A 19,949-nucleotide genomic window follows, 5' to 3' on the forward strand; every position below is an offset into this window, starting at 1 on the left:
GAAAATTCTCCCAATGTTTTGCTTCATCAGTTCAATCTGGCAAGAAAAGCTGAAATGATCAACTGTGTTTTTATTGAATTTAAACTGTCACCTTGCAACTGCAAGTTCACCATAATAAAATCTGCTTTTCTTTTTAATCAAGTTTCTCTCAAATTTTCATCTTTACTACCAAAAAACTTTAAAAGATTTTCAAATAATGTAAAAAATCTTGTCAGGCATCAACTTTTCGTCAGCCAGCCTAGATTATTGTGAAGAAGTAATTGGTGAAAGTTCTCGTCATTTTCTTGGGAGATTTATACAATCTTACATTCAGATTTTTAGCAACTAAATGTTGTCTACGTTTTGTTGTCGGAAAAGTACTCTGGAGAACCAGTTCGATATTAAAACTAATATACCAACATGTCACTCACACACTTCCATAGTAGTGTTACATGATCCTAAAAACTGAAAATAATCATAACAAGTGAATTCACCCATTCTCAAGTACTTCACTGTAAAAAATTATAATAGATGATGGTTGGATTGTCAATTTCACCTGATTACTCTGCCACTACTAATGATTCAGATATTGACGAAGATTCTATATGGAAGAGTTTTGTTGCTAAAATCTCAAAGAGTCAGTCAACTTTAGCGACTTTCTATCTAAAACTAAACCTAACAGTGAACAAGAAAGAACAAAGAATTGTATTTATAAAATACCTTGTGAATGCGAACAATTTTATTTAGGTGAAACATCAAGACCATTAAACGTTAGAATAAGTAAACATCAGTCTTATATTAAAAATAGAGAATTTGATAGATCTTAAATATGTCAACACGCATGAGATAATGAACATAGAGTTCAGTGGAGAGATTCAAGTATAGTCTTGAAAGAAACAGATAGTAAAAAAGAAAAATCAAAGAAGCGGCTTTAATTATGCTACATGAAACCAATTGTGTCGCAAATTCCTCGGTAGAATGCAGTAGGATGTGGTTACCCATACTAAGAGAGGAAGTCAATAGAAAGAAATACCAGGATTAGTAAGTCAATAACATATCGAGTTAGTACATATTTTATATTTTATTATTGTTTATATATCTATGTATTTTTAATATTATTTAAAATTTAAAATAACACATGTACATATTAAGGTCAGAATTTGGTATTAGTTTTGAGAGTAAACTAAAGTGAGACTTAATACTTACGATGTCGGGATAGTATCCCGAGGTTCTTTCCTGGTTTTCCCTCGTAATTTATTATGAAAACTATAGCGCGAGAATTTTACTGTCGCCATTGCATGTGGTTGTCTTTTTAAAGTTTGTCGTTCGTCCAGTGTGTGTTTAATGTTATTTGTTAGTTGCAAAATTTTTTAAATTACTTTCTTGCCATACAAATGTTATCTACATTTTGCTGGGATATCTTCCTGTTTTGACGAAATGCCGCTGATGATGCTAAGTTAGCGAAAGTATACTTGGGCAAGATTTGATTAAACTATATGCTCGAAATCTACCTTTTATTCCTATACATTCCATATATTCGAGCATTCAACCTACTTCTATTTTAAAAGTATATTATTTATTCTCATCTTACTAAGACTGCATCTCTACTTTGACTGTTTAATGCGACTTTAAAACATTATTTCCGGTTGCATCTCTGCAACCTAAAGTCTGATGTCAAATTTCTCACATTTAATCCAATCTTTAGGTTATAAGATCTCATTGAACACTTAATTTATGATTATACAGTGATGAAAAGTCGGAAAACATAATACATTTATCATTCTCTTTGCCTTATCCCTATGCGGGGTCGGCTTCCCTAATTGCATTTCTCCACACAATTCTATCTTGGGTCATATCAATGTTAATCCCATTTACCAACATGTCCTGCCTTATCGTCTCCCCCCAGGTCTTCGTTGGTCTTCCTCTCCTACTCCTTCCAGGAATCTGCACTTCAGCTATTCTTCGTATTGGGTGATTAACGTCTCGACGTTGAACATGACCAAACCATCTTAACCTATGCTCTCTCATTTTGGCATCAATTGGTGCCACATCTAGACTTCCCCTAATATACTCATTTCTAATTTTATCCTTCTTTGTCACTCCACTCATCCATCTAAGCATTCTCATTTCCGCCACATGCATTCGTTGTTCCTCTTTCTTTTTCACTGCCCAACATTCAGTTCCGTGCATCATAGCCGGTCTTATGGCTGTTTTATATAATTTTCCCTTCGGCTTCGTTGGAATTTTTCTGTCACACAACACACCACTCGCTTCTTTCCACTTCATCCATCCAGCCCTAATTCTACTGCATGCATCTCCATCTATTTCTCCATTAGTCTGTAATACCGATTCTAGGTACTTAAAACTATTGCTTTTCACAATCATTTCACCATCCAAAGATACCATTTTATTTGTAGTAACTCCATCTTTAAATGAACATTCCAAATACTCTGTTTTTGTCCTACTAAGTTTTAAACCTTTTTCCTACAGAGCTTGTCTCCACTGTTCCAGTTTTTGTTCTAAGTCTCTTTCACTAATTCCTATTAACACTATATCATCAGCATACATTAGGCACCATAGAATACTACCCTGTAGTTTCGCTGTTATCTGGTCCAAAACTAATGAGAATAAATAAGGACTAAGCACCGAGCCTTGGTGCAATCCTACTTTCACCTGAAATTTATCAGTCTCTCCCACACCTGTTCTAACACTAGTCGTTACTCCCTCATACATATTTTTCACAATCTTTACATATTCGCCCGGGAATCCTTTCTTATTGAGTGCCCACCACAGAATCTCTCGAGGAACACTATCATATGCTTTCTCAAGATCAATGAATACCATATGAGCGTTGGTCTCTTTATTCCTGTATTTTTCCATCAGTTGCCTTACAATTAAAATTGCATCTGTTGTTGATCTGCCCTGCATAAAGCCAAATTGATTATCGGATATTTCGGTTTCTTCACGTATCCGTCTATCAATTACTCTCTCCCATATTTTCATGGTGTGGCTAAGTAGTTTTATAGCCCTGTAGTTTGTGCATTGTTGTATGTCTCTCTTGTTTTTGTAGACAGGTACTAATATACTGCTTCTCCATTCGTCTGGCATTTGTCCAACTTCCATAATTCTATTAAATAGACCTGCTAGCCAACTTATTCCTGTCTCTCCCAATGCTCTCCATACTTCCCCAGGAATATCATCTGGTCCGACTGCTTTTCCTCTCTTTTCCGGAAAACATAATACATTTGTGGAATAAAAAGAGAGGAAATTAGTAGAGGCATTATCCTAACTTATAAATTTACATTATGTTGATAGTTTCCCCCCTTTAGACATCGGATGAGTTTGGCAACTGCCAATGTGACAGGAGAATTTTACAAAATTTTATAAAGTTTCATAGTTTCTCATATAAAATTCTCCTGCGACAGTTTGGCTCCGATACGTCTAAAGGTGGGAAAGTATGAATATAATGTAAATTTATAAGTTTTTATTGATAATTTTCTACTCTAATCTCTACTAGTTTCATCCTTTTTATTTTACAACGCATTATGTTTTCCGTCTTTTGCGTTATTCTGCCGGTTACTAGTGCACTCATCACCGTATATGTTTTAATAACGTAGTAGTTACGTTCGTGGACAGACACAGATGGACACACAGGCCTGAAAACGGAAGCATATTTATATTTGTTCCCATATTGCTAAGCCCCTTCAAATAATAATATATGGCTTGCACTATTTTAACGACTTTAAAACAGTACTTCCGGTTGCCAACTTTAAAACCGAAAGCCCGAAGTGAAATTTCTCACCTTTAATATCATCCTGCGGTTATAAGCTTTTATTCGACACCTCATTTTGTCATTCTATCTGTTTTAATAACGGAGGAATTATAATCGCGGACAGTCAGAGGGACATCGGGGAGGGATAATCCAGTCAGAGGAATAATTCAAGGTTTTCACATTTTTGCAATATAGGTGAATATAGGTGAATATAGGTGAAAACAATAATTAAAAAGGAAGGAATTATTTAGTGCTTTTCCTTTCAAGTGATCTATCTTGTGTTGATGCCGGATAATGTATACATTAATTAAATATTCTGATCGGTATTATCCCTCTTTAATATGATACAATTGATCCAAAAGATGGCATAACCCAGACGTCTTAAGTGAAAGTTAACCTCCAATAGCAAATTTTTCTAAATGGTCCACATAATTTTCAGAAAAAAGTCACACCATTTTGAGCGTCGGGTTTGGGGGAGAGGAGGGGGAGAAACCGGTAAATAGTTTTTTACGTTTTTCGTCAATATTTCTAAAACTATGCGATTTAGCATGAACAACCTTTTATACAAAAATGTTCTACATTAAATTTGAAATAAAAAAGACCCAATTCATAATCCTTCTAAAATGAACGGTTCCAAAGTTACGAAGGTATTGTATAATTGGTCCAAAAAAAGGCCTAACACAAATATCCAAAGTAAAAGTTTTCCTCCAACACCAAATTGTTTTACATGGTCCACATATTGTTCAGTAAAAAATTACACCATTTTGAGCGTCCGATTTGGGGGAGAGATGGGGAGAAGACGGTATATTAGTCGTTTTTTAAGTTTTTCGTCAATATTTCTAAAACTATGCTCTAGCGTAAACAATGTTCTATACAAAAATGTTCTACATAAAATTTAAAAAACAGGTCCTACACATAATTGTTATAAAATCAACGGTTCCAGAGTTACGGAGGGTGAAAAGTGGAGGTTTTCGACACTTTTTATGTTTTTTGGGCAATTGATGATAATTTTTGGTGGTGAGGTTGACGTTTCTTCAAGGGCTTATCACTAACATACCATCGGCCACTGAAATAGCAAATTTTATTTACAAAACACAATCCTGTTAAAGAAAATTTCATTCATCAGTAATATTATACATTGCCCAAAAAATATAAAAAGTATCGAAAACCTCCACTTCTCACCCTCCGTAACTCTGGAACTGTTGATTTTATAACAATTATGTATAGGAACTTTTTTGTTTTAAATTTTATGTAGAACATGTTTGTATATGTAGAACATTGTTTACGCCAAAGCATAGAAATATTGACGAAAAACGTAAAAAACTACTAATTTACCGACTCCTTACCCATCCCCCCGCCCCCTAACGGGACGCTCAAAATAGTGTAACTTTTTATTTAACAATATGTGAACCATGTAGAACAATTTGGTGTAACTTTTACTTTCGATATTTGGGTTAGGCCTTTTTTTGGACCAATTATACTACCTCCGTAACTTTGGAACCATTCATTTTAAAAGGTTTATGTATCGGACCCTTTTTATTTAAAATTTAATGTAGAACATTTTTGTATAGAAGAAGGTTGTTCATGCTAAACCGCATAGTTTTAGAAATATTGACAAAATACGTAAAAAACTACGAATTTACCGATTTCTCCCCCTTACCCCCCAAACCCGACGCTCAAAATGGTGTGCCTTTTTTGTGAACATTATGTAGACCATATAGAACAATTTGGTGTTGGAGGATAACTTTCACTTTGGATGTCTGGGTTTGGGTCTAGTTATACCATACTGTTTTATTAAATATTGCAAACGGAAGAAAATATTAAACGTTTTCTTTTTTGAACTTTTAAGCAAACATTTTTCGAACGTATCCTCGCACGATTACTTAAATTACCAAGGCGAATACAAGGCCGTAAATCTTTAATAAAAACTATTTTTAATTTAATCAAAACACGTGTGATATATATTAAAAAATAATACCTTTTGTCTGATCAATATTAAAAAATCGCTATCGATTTCCTAATCTAATAAACTAAATATTGCGTAAGAATCAATAAAATCGCATTGGTTTCGTGATGAATAGAAAATAATTTTCTCGATTATTGACACGATCACATGTTATGTAAAAACTAGACCTCCATTGCCCCGTTCATGGTCAATAAAGCAATGGAAAGTGATCTGGTCTATTATTATCATTATTTTAGCTGAAGTTATTACAATTGTGGATATTTTCTAGATAAGTAATTGTTTACCAATAGCAGATAGTTATTATTGCGAGAAAATCTCACAGTTGTAAATAGAAGGCGTTTAAAATTGCAGGTGATTACTATTCATTGAAATAAGAAGTACTAAAGAATTCTATTTGCCTTTTTCTCTGTTTCACAGCAGTATCAACAGTTTTAATGTTTTTATTTTTATTCTTCTCATATAAAAATATTTATTAATCACTTCTAGTTTAACGCATACAATATTTACAAATATTGAAATATGCAGGGTGTTTCTAAATAAGTGTGACAAACTTTAAGGGGTAATTGTACATGAATAAAAAATAATGACAGTTTGCTTTATAAACATATGTCCGCAAATGCTTCGTTTCCGAGATACGGGGAGTTGGAATTTTTCTTACAAACTGACGATTTATTTATTGCTCTAAAATTGGTTGCGATATGCAAATTAAATTTGGTGGGTTTTAAGAGGTAGTTATTGCAAAATATTGGACGTACACTTAAGAATTTTATATTCGCCATTGGCGCGCATACGAGTAATGGCTTGAAATTTTTTAAAGAAAAAAAAATAGTACGCCACTGAGATATTTCAAATTAAAAATTATTGTTGAGTTCCTTTTTTAATTTGTGATCAAAAATCAATCCTCCATTTTTATTCTGCGACATGCCGTTTTTATGCAAAGAATCAAACGTTTTAACGCTTACAAAGTATTCGAAATAAGTTTCTACATGAATGTATACAGGGTGTTTCATTATTAGTTGGAAATATTTTACATGTAGATTTCTGGGCTCAAAATATTGAGGTTTAACCCAAATCACCTAGTCCGCAAATGCTTTGTAATGGAGCTAGAGCTCTTTGAAGATGGCGTCGTGTAATTAGTTTTTTTTTTAAATACCTCCAGAACGCTTCTATTTAGAAAAAAGAAAACTGGTGCGCCAATTATTCATCTTTCAGAGATAAATCGATTTCATAAATTGCGAATTTGTAGTATCGTTTACAGGCGTCCGTTTTGGGTAGGTCAACGGTTACTGTATCGCATTATTTTTTGTGTCTTTAATTTTTAAGCATTTTAGACACTATATTATTAAATTATGAGGTATTCTAGTACTAAAAGTTACTCTTGCTTTCAGTGGCGGATCTAGATATTTGCCTTGGAGGGGGGGGGACTTCCACTGAAACACCAACCATAAGACATAAAAAACAATAAACATAAACTACATGAAAGACATAAATAATTACTGATTTGCAGTAAGTTCCATTAATTTTCCTAACTCGCGTGTATATTGGGTTAAATTTGTCTGTTTGTGGTTTAAGCTTCATGTCAGCTAATATATTTTTGTTCCAACAATTTTGTTCTTTAATTTTGGACCCTGTTAGGGGGGAATTCCCCTTTTTCCCTTCGCGTAGATCTGCCACTGTTTGCTTTAGGTTGGCAAAATAGACTGTTTTTTATGAAATTAAAAAAAAAATTCAAATTAAAAATACGAAATATTTTTAAATCAATTTTTCTAGAAAACGGTGTTATCCTGCCGACTTCAAGCAAGAAAACCTTTTAGTACTAGAATATCTCACAATTTAATAATCCAGCGTCAAAAATGCTTAAAATTTGAAGACAAAAAATTTAGTCCAGAGAAATAAGATTTTTCTCGTGACACATCCCCCTCCAGGCCGAAACCAAATGTTTTTAGTAGTATGGACATCTATATTAATAACCTTCATGTTTCCTGCAGCCGATTTTGATGATATACATAGTTATAAACAAATCAATATCAAAAAAAGGTAAATTTTCGCTTTTTTCGTCTATAACCAAAAAGTTAAGCATTTTAAACAAATTTGAGAGTAAGAAACTCATAAATCTTATAAAAAACTTCAATATGGCGTTCGCTGAATATGTCTATTGTTATTGGTTGCTTCGAAAATTGCAAAATAAATCATAAATTTTGAGTTTTTATAAATATTCATAACTTATGTACAAATTAACTTAGAACGTTCTTATTATATGGAATGCTGAGACTTCTGGTGCTTAAATTATATTTTAAATTTCAAAGCAATTGGTCAAATAGTTTAAAAGTTATTTAATTTGTTTATCACAAATTCATTTTTTTTGAAACACTAAGTCAGAGAATCATGAGGTTACAGTAAGACTTCTGACAGTTTATGGACGAAGAACATTTATACTATTAACTTAATTAAAAAAATGACAAAAAGTAATTTTAAACAGTGTAAAATTATTTTGCAAAACACGTAGATTTTTTACTTACTTATAAACAATTAGAATAACTTTTTAAAAGAAAAACAATTGTCCTAGGACAATTAGGGACAAAGTTACCCCCCCTTTTTTTAATTCACATGTTTTTGCAAAATAATTTTGCAGTATTTAGAATTATTTTTTGTCATTTTTTTAAATTAAATTAATAGTATAAATCTTATTCTTTCATAAACTATCCAAAGTATTAGTGTAACTTCATTATTTTCTGACTTATAGCGTTGCAAAAAAATTAATTTGGGATAAACAAATTAAATACCTTTTAAACTATTTGACCAATTGCTTTAAAATTTAGGGTATGATTTAAGCACCAGAAGTTTCAGCATTTCGTGTAATAAGAACGTTCTAAGTTAATTTATACATAATTTATGAATATTTATAAAAACTCAAAATTTATGATTTATTTTTCAATTTTCTAAGCAACCAATGAGGATAGACATATTCAACAAACGCCATATTGAAGTATTTTATACGATTTATGAGTTTCTCATTCTCAAATTTGTTCAAAATACTTAACTTTTTGGTTATAGACGAAAAAAGCGAAAATTTACCGTTTTTTGATCTTTATTTGTTTATAACTATGTATATCATCAAAATCGGCTGCAGGAAACATATAGGCTATTAATATAGATGTCCATGTCCATACTACTAAAAAAATTTGGTTTTGGCCTGGAGGGGGTTGTGTCACCAACAGGATATTTTTTTCCCTTATTTCTCTGAAGTAATTATGCGATAAAAAACCGCAGCTCTACCCAAAAGGGCGCCTATGACCGGTACTAGAATTTCGCAATTTTGGAACTGATTTATTTCTAGAAGGTAAATAGGCGTACTAGTTGTTGTTTTTCTAAATAGAAGTGTTCTGGAGATATTTGAAAAACCTAATTAAAAAACGCCATCTTCAAAGAGCTCTAGTTCCCTGAGGAAGCATTTTCGGACTAGGTGATTTGGGTTAAGTCTTAATATTCTGAGCCCAAGAATCTACAGTTAAAATATTTCCAACTATTAATGAAACACCCTGTAAAGTTTTACAAACTTATTTCGAATACTTTGTAGGTCCTTGGAATACTTGGAATAAAATCAATATTCAAGATAAATTGTGGCTGTCACTCGGAAACGAAGCATTTGCGGACATATGTTTATAGAGCAAACTGTTCTTATTTTTTATGTAGAAATGCCCCTTAAAGTTTGTCACACTTATTTAGAAACATCCTGTATATATTATTTATTATCTGATCTAACTTTTAAAACAGTATCTGGAATTTTGGAATGTGTTTAATTCGTATACTTAACAATTATTTTAAGGTTTATTTTCAATACAGTCCTCTACATACAGTCCTCTACACATTATTACACTGTGTGTGGCGTAACTTTGGCGTATTTCTCTGAAAATTGTATTATATTTTTACAAAATTTTGAATAATTATTGTTCGTAGAACAATATTAACAGTTGTTTTCAATACAGATTTCAATTCTCTACAAATAGTTTCTTATGACTTTTGATGTAAAATAACTTGGGGAAGCAGGAATTCAACAGTTTAGAATTTCCCATTGAGTTTCCTGCCCCTTTGACGATTCACCACACGGTACCCTGATTCACCTATCAGTGGTCGCCTCATTTCATAAGGTTTTTCTACAACCGTGTTAAAATAGTTATTTATGAAACAGTTCGTGAAGTATGCTTTTTGCGAACGCACGCGAATTTAGAGCACAAGCGACAGCGAGTGCTATACATCGCGTAAGTTCGCAAAAAGTACTTCACGCACAGTTTCATACAATATTTTATCTACGATAAACAAATAAAAAAACTGTAACTCTTCGTCACTGGAATTCATTTCTATTCTACAATTTATAGAACTTTGACATTTAAAAATTCTAATTTCTTTCAAACCAAAAAACTGTCAAAACTTTTGTTGTAATTTATTGCTCAAATGTCATCACCATGACAACGCGAGTTAAGGATATTTCATTATAACGACAGAGATAGCTATACAGTGCATGTCTATTCTTAATTCAGATATACTTTCCACTTTACCTCACATTTGCAGTGTACGTCAACTTAAGAAAAGTTAGGTTATGTAGAGATGTTGGTGGTGGACATAAATATATAGTATATTGTTTTATTTTATTTATTATTGTTTTGTTAATTCTTTTTATTTTTGATTAAAGTTCTGTGTTAAAGGTTTTGACTGAATTTTTATGTTTTATAATGTTAATCAAAATTAATTGATAAACCAATGATATAAATTCAGATTAAAACAAGACATAGGTAAGTAGTTTTTGCACAGCTAGCTTTGATCCCAATAATTGTGGATCGCTCGTTATGAAAGTGTGCGAAAAAGTAAACCCCATTTAAAATACATTGTTACTTCACGCACACTTTAAATCCTTCACGCACTGCTACCTATAATGGCAGTTTTCACAAACTAAAAACGTATGCATAATATGAGATAGAGTAGATAAATGCAATTTTTAGCACTCCATAGGAGCGTTAAAAATGCTACTTTAAGGCATTAGAGCTTTAAAATTTTTAAGGCACTGCAGTTAAAAGTAAATTGTAAAATTGTGAAACGTCAAAATATTTATATTTCATTTATTAACATTAATATTAATAGTACAACTTACGCAATTTAAAAAAGGTGCTTTAAAAGGTTTTTTAAAATTTAATTTAAACTGTATTATTGCATTTTTAACACGTTTTATGTAGAAAAAATTTTATGTTTATTTGTAGAAAAAACAAGTTTATGTAACGGTATAATATTTTCGCTAAGAATTTTTAGACATTCCCCTCGAGTGTAGACAACCAGTTCTACCTTTTACGGGTCGTAGGTTTCATGGTTCCAACAATTAACAAAAATATTGTAGTTTATAAATTTATAACGTTTGTAGAAAAAATATTGTATGATATACGTGTTAAAAAGTACATTTTTAAGGCACTCATGTGAATTCGCTTCGCTCATTCTGCAAACTTTCACATGCGTGCCTTAAAATTGTATTTTTAACACTTATATCATTAGTCGAGGAAATGAAGCTGAAAAAATGGCAAAATCTCGCAATTCTTTCGTCCAGCATCGATTTGAACAAAAATTTGGGATTAGGCTCATTTCACCCTCTAGTTCATTTTCTATATTGAGCCGTTGTACGCTTTTGGTTTTTTAAGGGTGAAAACTACCCCCAATTGTAAAAAATTATAAAATAACATTTTAAACTTTAATATTGTCAACATTTGTTTCTTATTAGTTACATAATGATTGTTTTATGCTTAAAGATATAATATCATAATATTTCAACCCTTGAAACCACCCTTGTTGGAGCTATATATAAAAAATTTACTTATTCTAAAAGAATAATTTCGGCTTGCATCGATTTACATAAAAATTTGGGATTAGGATCATCTCACTCTGTACTTCATATTCTATATCATGCTTAAGGGGGTTGATTATTTTTAGGGGTGTAAACTACCCCTTATTGTCAAAAATTATATAAAAACATTGTAAACTTTAATATGGGTAAAATTTGGTTTTGATTGGTTAAATAATGATTTTTATACTTTAGGATATAATATCATAATATTTCTACCCTGAAAAACCACCCTTAATAACATTACAGTTTTTATAAGTAGATATTTTAATAGATTTATACAGAAAAAAAGTAGAATTAAAGAATTACAAAAACATTTATTTACGGAAAAATACGAATTTACAAATATGTACAAATACAAATACAATTAGTTTTTTAGTCATCTTCCAGTATACGAACCGGTTCTGTGGTATTATACATACATTGAAAATTATCCATAAGCGGACTATCCGAATTTTTCGAAAAAAAAAAAAAAATTCGTTTTATAAACATAGCTCCTTCATTTTTGGCGATAAAAAGTTTATTCAAAAATGACTTTGTTGGATTTTTGAAGAGTTATGACTGTGTAGACTAAATTTCGTAAGATCCCTTAGTTTTTAATTATGGTGGGTTTAAAGGGCTCGAATAAGGGGGTGTTTGCTCGTAAATAGAGGTTTTAAACAGCTATATCTCGCTAACTGTTCACTGTATTGAAAATATATGCACAATTGAATTTTAGTTATTAAAAAAGCTACAATTTAGTAGTCTATAATTTTTTTCGGATCTCCAGTATTTTCGGAGATATTTTGAAGTAAATGGTGAAAAATGGGAAATTCCAAAAATTATTTTTTTTTAAACTCCAATTTTTCTAAAATTAGGCCTTTTAAATAGGTCAAAAATCTTGGGTGTATTGATAATACAAATATAAAAGGAATTACAGAAAGGTGAAGACCAATTTTTAATTAGGAGGGTAGTTAGGGGACTGTTTTCACTGATTTTTTCATAGGGAAGGCAGGTACCGACTTTTTTTATCATAAGTCGCCTAATTTTCAGGCTAGAGACTTTTTATTATTATTTTTTTGAGAGGCCTAACTGTATACTTTAAAAAAGGCTATTTAAGTTTTCCTCGAAAAATGCAAAGTTTTTCCGTTATTTTCCTTTGAATATTTCAAATTATGCATTTGACGAAAAAAGCTAACTTTTAACATGCCGTATCTCGGTTTGTATTGGTCTTAAAGATATCACAGAAAAAGAATTTGGTTTGTGTTACTAAAAGGTACAATTTTGATATCTACAGTTTTTTTGATTAAATGCATATTTTTCGAGGTATTCTCAAAAAACCCTCTAAAAAAGTCGATTTTTTCATCGAAAAACTGTTACTTTCAAGCGCGAATAACTCGAAAAATATTAGTATTACGAAGAAAATGTAAAAAACATTTTTTTCTTAGAATCACCTTTTACATCGATTCACATAGTCAAAATGTAATAAAAAATTCCGGCCCCCCCGAGATGGGGTGGCAACCACCCCCAAGGTTTTAGCGTACAGCGGCATGATATAAAAAATGATCCTTGGACTATTCCCTACCTTCTGTGAAAATTTCAAGTAAATCCATGCTGGACGTAAAAATTGCGAGCCAAAATGCTTCATGACCTCGACTACATAAATAACTATTAAAAATAATCATCGTCTGATGACGTCACATTAATCGAGTCAATTTGCGATTAAAATATAAACGTCACTTATTTGACATACGCTTGTCATGTTTGAAGTTATGTTAATATAATTAAAAATTATAATACTAATTGCTAAAAATTATAATAATATGTGGTTTGAAATTTTACCATCATTAGGTATAATAGTTGGTGCATTGGCATTTCCACATGTGTCTGCTTATTACTTTAACTATATAGTCGTAGGAAATATGTTTAGAAGAAAAATGGAGAGTTTTGAGGTGAGATTTCAACTACTATTTATTTCTTTTAATTTTTTTAATCTGTATTCATATAGTTTGTACATTAATAACATCATGATAGCATCATGATTGCTAGTTTGTTGAGGCAAGTGAACTAGGACTTGTTCTAAACGAAGCAAAATCCAAATATACATCTACAGCCTCAGAAGCCAATCGGTGTAAGTCAATAAATGTTTGAAAAAAGATAAGATGTTTGTGAAAATAGTTGCAAAAAAATGAGGAGCCATTAAAAATAAATATACCCTCTTTATTTATCATAATATAAGTTATTCATAAATAAAAATAAGGACCAGCTGTTTGTCGTTGGTGTATTCTTTGGTGTTACATCTCATAAGTCATTTTTTAGGGAGAACTTGACTTACACCGTTTGACTTCTGAAGCATCGATATATTGGTCACTAAAAAGACTCAAAATGTTAAAAAGAGAATCCAAATTAATAACGATACTTTTGAGCACGTCGAAGAACTCATACATGGATCACTAGTAAATACAACAAACACGACAAGCGACAAAGTAATAAGACTCATAGCAAACAGAGCTTTCCACGTCTTCAAAAACATCTGAAAAATAAAAACTTAAAACGTGTAGTAAAGCTTAAGAGGCTACAGTAGCGATCAACAGGTAGCAACAAACGCGTTCCAAGATTGCGGCTCTAATTTTGAATATTTTGTCGAGATATTTGGCACACATATTCGTAATATATTAAATAATGGCGGTACAGAGCCCAATTTCAGAAATATGTTAGTACGTGGAAATTACAATATAACTAAATAAAAAATTGAAAAAAGGAGCCTGTACCGCCATTAAGAAGAAAACAAACTTTCTTCAAATAAACTTTTTTATCCCATGCCTAGATTTTGTGTAATCTTGGAACTACTAAAATTTTTTATTTCTAACAAGAAATCGAACATATTATAACTAAATAACTAATTAGGCAACATAGAGAAATTATCAGTAGTAATTGCACAAGAGCTCTGAAATTGTTGAATTTTTCCCGAGTTACACTTTGACAGTTTTAATTTCACGAGCCGAAGGCGAGTGAAATATGTCAAAGTGTCACGAGAGCAAACATTCTTCTTCTTCTCTTCATTTGAATGGCCTTAGCTGCCAGGGCTATCCGGCCAGAGCAAAAATTCTATATTAATTTCAGAGGTCGAGTGCAATTTGTTGCGATTATTTCATGAATAAAACTGTTCAAAACCAAAATTTTATTGTAATTTATTTATGTAAGTACCATTAAACAAACATTTTTTATAAATATTTGACGATTGAAAGTCATCACTTTTATAATTTTTAAAACATTAATTGTCATTAATGTCACTGAATGTATTTTTTCGTAGCAACGAAGGGCATCTGACGTAATATACTTAACGACGGGAGATTATCAAAAATTATCGATTTAATTCAGATTTCTGTAGCTTTCTATTGGTCAGAATCTCCTATGAATGAAATAATCACTGTCATTTTGACAAACCTGCGTCAGATTTTCTCTAATCTGTTCTGTCATCTTTATCGATATCTGTTTAGTGCAGTAGTGTGTTAATTTAAGAATTCGTTTTTGTTGTTTCATAGGAAAGTAGTGTTTATTGATAGTTAATTTATTATATATTTGTTGTTGTTGTATAAGTTGTTGGCCTCTTTGAAAGAATAGATTGCTGTTAATTGTAAGTTTTAGTTATATCTAGGTAGGTAAGTATATTTTACGTAAAAATATTTCGAATTCTAATGCGAGTATATAAAGTTTTAGGAGGATTTTTTATTCTAAAAATATTATCAATAGTTTAACAAAGTGGAAAAAGTAAATCAAACGAAAAATAAAGTGAAACCTTCCAATAAAAAGTCCATTAAAACCGTGCCAAAATTATGCAAAAATCGAAATTTGTTTCGCTTCACAAAAAAAAAATGATTATTTATTATTGTTTTATTATTAGATATTTCATGCAAATACCTTTCTAAATACCTATCTTAACATAAAATTTTCACCCATTTTGGTTTATTTTTATAAATATCTATTTATTAATAATAAAATCGTTTTCTATTACTTCCATTTAGCGCGACTATGATATTGTCAAAATATTAATCTTAGATAATGTCAAAGATTACCACTGTTGCCAAAGTTTATGATACTATCTCCCGAAGTTATATTTTGTTGCTACTTGTTGATCGCCACTGTTTACTCTTAACATTTACAAGACCTTAATAAGACCAGTTTTTGTATATGAGGCTGAAACATGGACTTTATCTTAAAACGAGGATAGACGAATTTATGTCTTTGACAGAAAAGTAGGTACTTCGAAAGATCTTTGGGGTCGTAAATGAAAATTATTATCTTTCATCGAAGATATAACTTTGAATTATACCAACTATACACAATTCCATATATTGTGAAATATATTAAGGTGCAGAGACTAACATGGTTTGGGCACTAGGATGTCATATAATTACACGAAGAGATTGAAGTAATTCAAATCCAGAGGGCAGAAGAAGTAGAGGATGACGGCATAGAAGTTGGACTGAAGATGTGGAAGAAGATCTAAATATTCTAAGTGTCAGAAGATGGAGGGAAGTTGCTAATAGGAATCCACGGGAGTGCGACTTCTCGCGAGCAGGCCAAGATCCGTCTAGGATTATCGAGCCAATTATGATAATGGTGATCAATTTTCTTATATTCATTAAAATAGGAGTAACAAGATTAAGGAAATTCATCGAGTGGTTTTCTTAATCAAGATTACTAATATTTTCCAATAAAGTCGTGGATATATTAATCGACGGATTCAGAATCAATTTCTCCCTAATATTTACCACATGTTGTAGATGTAGATCTTTATTATTCATATTTCAAGACTATCTTCTTCTTTTTTTTTATTTTGTAGTAGTCGTAGTAGTTGTAATTACTGTAACTATTAGACGTAACAAATGCAATTTTTTTAATATTGTAGGAAAGACTACAATACTTAAGAGACAGAAGGCTTACCAGAAATCCTTATAAAGTCCAGGGATTGGAAGCTGTTCCAGATGACAGTGAAGAACCTGAGACAGTATTAAAAAGTGAAGATGAATGCTAGTCACAAATTGCCTCTGCAGTTCGCGACTGGCAAGCAATCTGAAACTGATATGAAGCAGTTTAAAAATTGTCGCCTGTCAAATAATTCACTCAACGCGCCAAGCAAATTAATAATAGTTTTTGTTTAATATCGATTAAAAGTTAATTTGCTAAAGTTATTAAAATCAATCTTTCAAAAATTTATTTTGGTTTTTTGGTAATATAAAGATGTCGTAATAGTAGGGAAGGAAATAATGCTAAATGTACAGTCACTCGAGCGTTTTGGGGACCTATTGGGTTGTGAAGAGTAGGTTCTAAAACCAAAGAAAATTAAGTAAAGTGTTCCATTTTAGTGGGAACTTTCCATTTTTAATTTAATTTTCCATTTCCAATAAATCGTTTTTTCCGATTATAGCGTCATTTATCCATAATTTAAAAAAATGTTTCAAATAAAAGATACTTATTTTTACGAAAGGAACCGAATCTGCAATAAAAAATGGGGGCTCCTATTTAAAATTTTAAATTAACCCCCTACTCCACCTCCGTAGGGGGTCGTGTTTGGTGCCATTCGATAGATTTTTCAAACATATTGAATAAAAGTGTATTTTTCAGTTATTCGATCTGATGTTTATTTCGCGAAATATCGGTGGATATTTTAAATTTACCCCCCCTCTCCGCGGGGAGTCGTGTTTGGTATTCTTCGATAGATTTTTGACAAATATTGAGCACGTATTTTTTAGTTTTTAGATCCATCGTTCATTTCGCGAAATATTTGCTTTTTTCTTGTGAAACTTTGTGACTTACCCATTTCGTTACGCCCCGCCCAAATCGTCAGATTTTTGAAATATACACTGTTTTGCATGTATTTAACTTACCTTTTCTTAATCTGACGATTTCGAGTTTTTCTAAGGATAGATTTTTTCGGCCCCCTTAACGAACTCCCCTGGGTTTAGAGCCAATATATGGTAGAGGTACATCTACAGGGTACCAGGTTTCTCCCCATATGATAATCTGACGCGCTCGAGTTACTGCAAAAATCCCCGCTTGGACTCCCCTACCATAAATTTAATCTACATTTAATTGTAAAACGATAAATAGTTATTCCTAATAGTAAATTCAAATAAATAAGGATAAAAAAATATGTGTTCTTTCGAAAAGTTTTAAACTGAATATCTTATATTCTTTGTGAGAACCCACAGCAATTTTAGTTAAAATTATAATATTATTTACGTTTCGGCTTCTAGACAAAAGTGGTAGATCATCCATGTACTATTCTTCTACAGATATAGCTCTTGAAAGCTGTTACTGTAATCCTATATTGAGATGGAATTGAAAAATTTCTATGTGTATTGTTGGTTTTGGGTTATTATTCTCATCTATTCACTCATGCCTGTCAATCGTATCTCCTTCATTTGAACCTTTCTTCCTCAAGTTCTCCTCCACATAGTCCTTCCATCATCTTTAAGGTTATCTTCTACCTCTCTTTCCCTCAACTTCTAACAGCTCTATCCTTCATCACACATAGTACTTATTTCTACGTCTGACGTAACCAAACCATTGCAATCTTTGTTCTTGAATCTTTTTTGAAACTGTAGTTACCCCTGCCTAGTCCTTGTTCCATCTTATAATATATCATCATAATCTTACTCAACATCCAACGTAACATTTTTATTTCAGTTGCGTCCATCCATTCTCCCAAACTTTCGTTGCAGGGCATACTTCACCGCTTTACAGCAACGCAGGTCTCACCATATTTTGGTATATCTTTTCTTTCAGCTTTTCCTTTCGCCGAATTTTTAGTCATTGATTATCCAGCTCATTTGCTTCAAGTTATATCAGCCAACCTGTATCCTGAGTGCAATTTCTCCATCAAGTGTCCCATTTTGCGTTGTGTAAAAACCAAATTATTTAAATTCTTCTATTTGTCCTAATTTCCTCCAAGCAAGTCCCCAACCATTTCTGTTCCTCTCAACCACCTATACTCCGTTTCCGATGTGGTAACCTTAAGTAGCCCCTCTTTAATAACCTTTATCGAACCTTCCAACTTCTCCTCGAACATTTATTTGCCCTCCTCCAATAACATGGTATCATCCGCAAAGAGCACTAACCAAGGAGGCCCTCCACCTTCTTCGTCAGTACATCCATAACAAGATTAAAGAGGTAGGTGATGAAGAGCCACCTACCTAACCGCAAACTCACCGTTATTGGAAAACTTAAAAAAAGTCCTTACTTTGGTGTACGCTACCCATGATATACATCTCCATAGCTCTTGTCTAATAACTGTGTCGTGTGCCCTCCCATGATCTTTAAATTCCATACCACCTTTTCTTCTCCCGCATTTCTTCATCAACTGTCTCAAAGCAAACAAGGCATCCGTTGCCCTTCTTCCTGGCATAAGCCCAAATCCTTTTTTCCTGATCAATGTCTCCCTCCTTAACCTTTGCTCTAGATTTCCCGCCCAAATTTTTATTGTGTGCGAAATTAACTTTATTCTTCTATAATTCTTACATTTCTGAACGTCTACTGTATCTTTATACAGCGATATCATCACGCTCTCCCTCCATGGATTTGCAATTGATTCTTCCTCAGATATCCTACTCATCATTTAAGGCCATCGGTACATAATTCTCAAATAATTTACGGCTATTATTATGGCACACTGGTATGGATATGTAAATGTCACAGTTCAAGTTGATTATCCAGTTGGAGTTGACTCCAACTAGTTGGAGTCAACTCTAACGGCTGGTTTCAGTAAAAGTTGATTATAAATATAAAATGAAGATTTATATTCAACATTTACTAGTAAAAGTAGACTCCAACTAGGAAAAGTATACTCTTCCCAATGCCATTTAGTAAAAGTTGATTCTGATTCATACAAACAGCCGATTCTAGAAATTAAATGTTACTGAGAATGTTCAAATTAGTCTAGGCTGTATCGTCGTCCCCGTTAGGTAAATTACTCCGATTCGAATTTTTTGCACAAACTTACTCAAAAATAGGTCCTTATAACAAATCTACTGGGTGCCAGGCAGTACCTTGATCGATAAATTGTTTAAACAATTTTTTTAGACAAATTCACAAAAATAATTTTTTCACTTCGAACAATATTTTTTTAGATCATTTGGGTTATTCTGAGCAAAAAAAGGTATTTTTCCGCAAATCGCCAGGAAATTTTGACATTCCTGTCAAAATTTCTTGAAGAAAAAGTCAGGACTTCCTTACTGTAAGGAAATGTCATTTCCTTACTGTAAGGAAATGATATTTCCGTACAGTTGTTAGTGTTCTATTTATAAGCGTCAAGTTTGACAATTCAACCTCAATACGTTTCCATAGTAACCCAAGTAATTTTATTAGGA

The 19,949-nt window shown here is 32.1% G+C and overlaps 2 protein-coding genes across 4 annotated transcripts in view; both read left to right on the plus strand.

Annotated features, from left to right (window-relative positions):
- The window catches only part of LOC114326819 (uncharacterized), a 672,802-nt gene that overhangs the window by 135,660 nt on the left and 517,193 nt on the right, over positions 1-19,949 (plus strand). The window lies entirely within an intron of this gene.
- Positions 13,342-16,793, plus strand: LOC114326822 (uncharacterized). The gene is made up of 2 exons (XM_028275271.2): positions 13,342-13,529; positions 16,490-16,793. The coding sequence occupies exons 1-2, from the start codon at positions 13,401-13,403 to the stop codon at positions 16,613-16,615; spliced, it is 255 nt and encodes an 84-aa protein (XP_028131072.2). The 5' UTR covers positions 13,342-13,400; the 3' UTR covers positions 16,616-16,793.

This window comes from Diabrotica virgifera, chromosome 7 (assembly GCF_917563875.1).
Source record: "Diabrotica virgifera virgifera chromosome 7, PGI_DIABVI_V3a".
NCBI classification, from domain to species: domain Eukaryota; kingdom Metazoa; phylum Arthropoda; class Insecta; order Coleoptera; family Chrysomelidae; genus Diabrotica; species Diabrotica virgifera.

Excerpts from the sequence above, each read along its gene's own strand:
- LOC114326822 (XM_028275271.2), top strand. The coding sequence starts at position 13,401 with ATGTGGTTTGAAATTTTACCATCATTAGGTATAATAGTTGGTGCATTG. Across the intron at positions 13,530-16,489 it reads GAAAAATGGAGAGTTTTGAG|GAAAGACTACAATACTTAAG; the intron begins GTGAGATTTCAA and ends TTAATATTGTAG.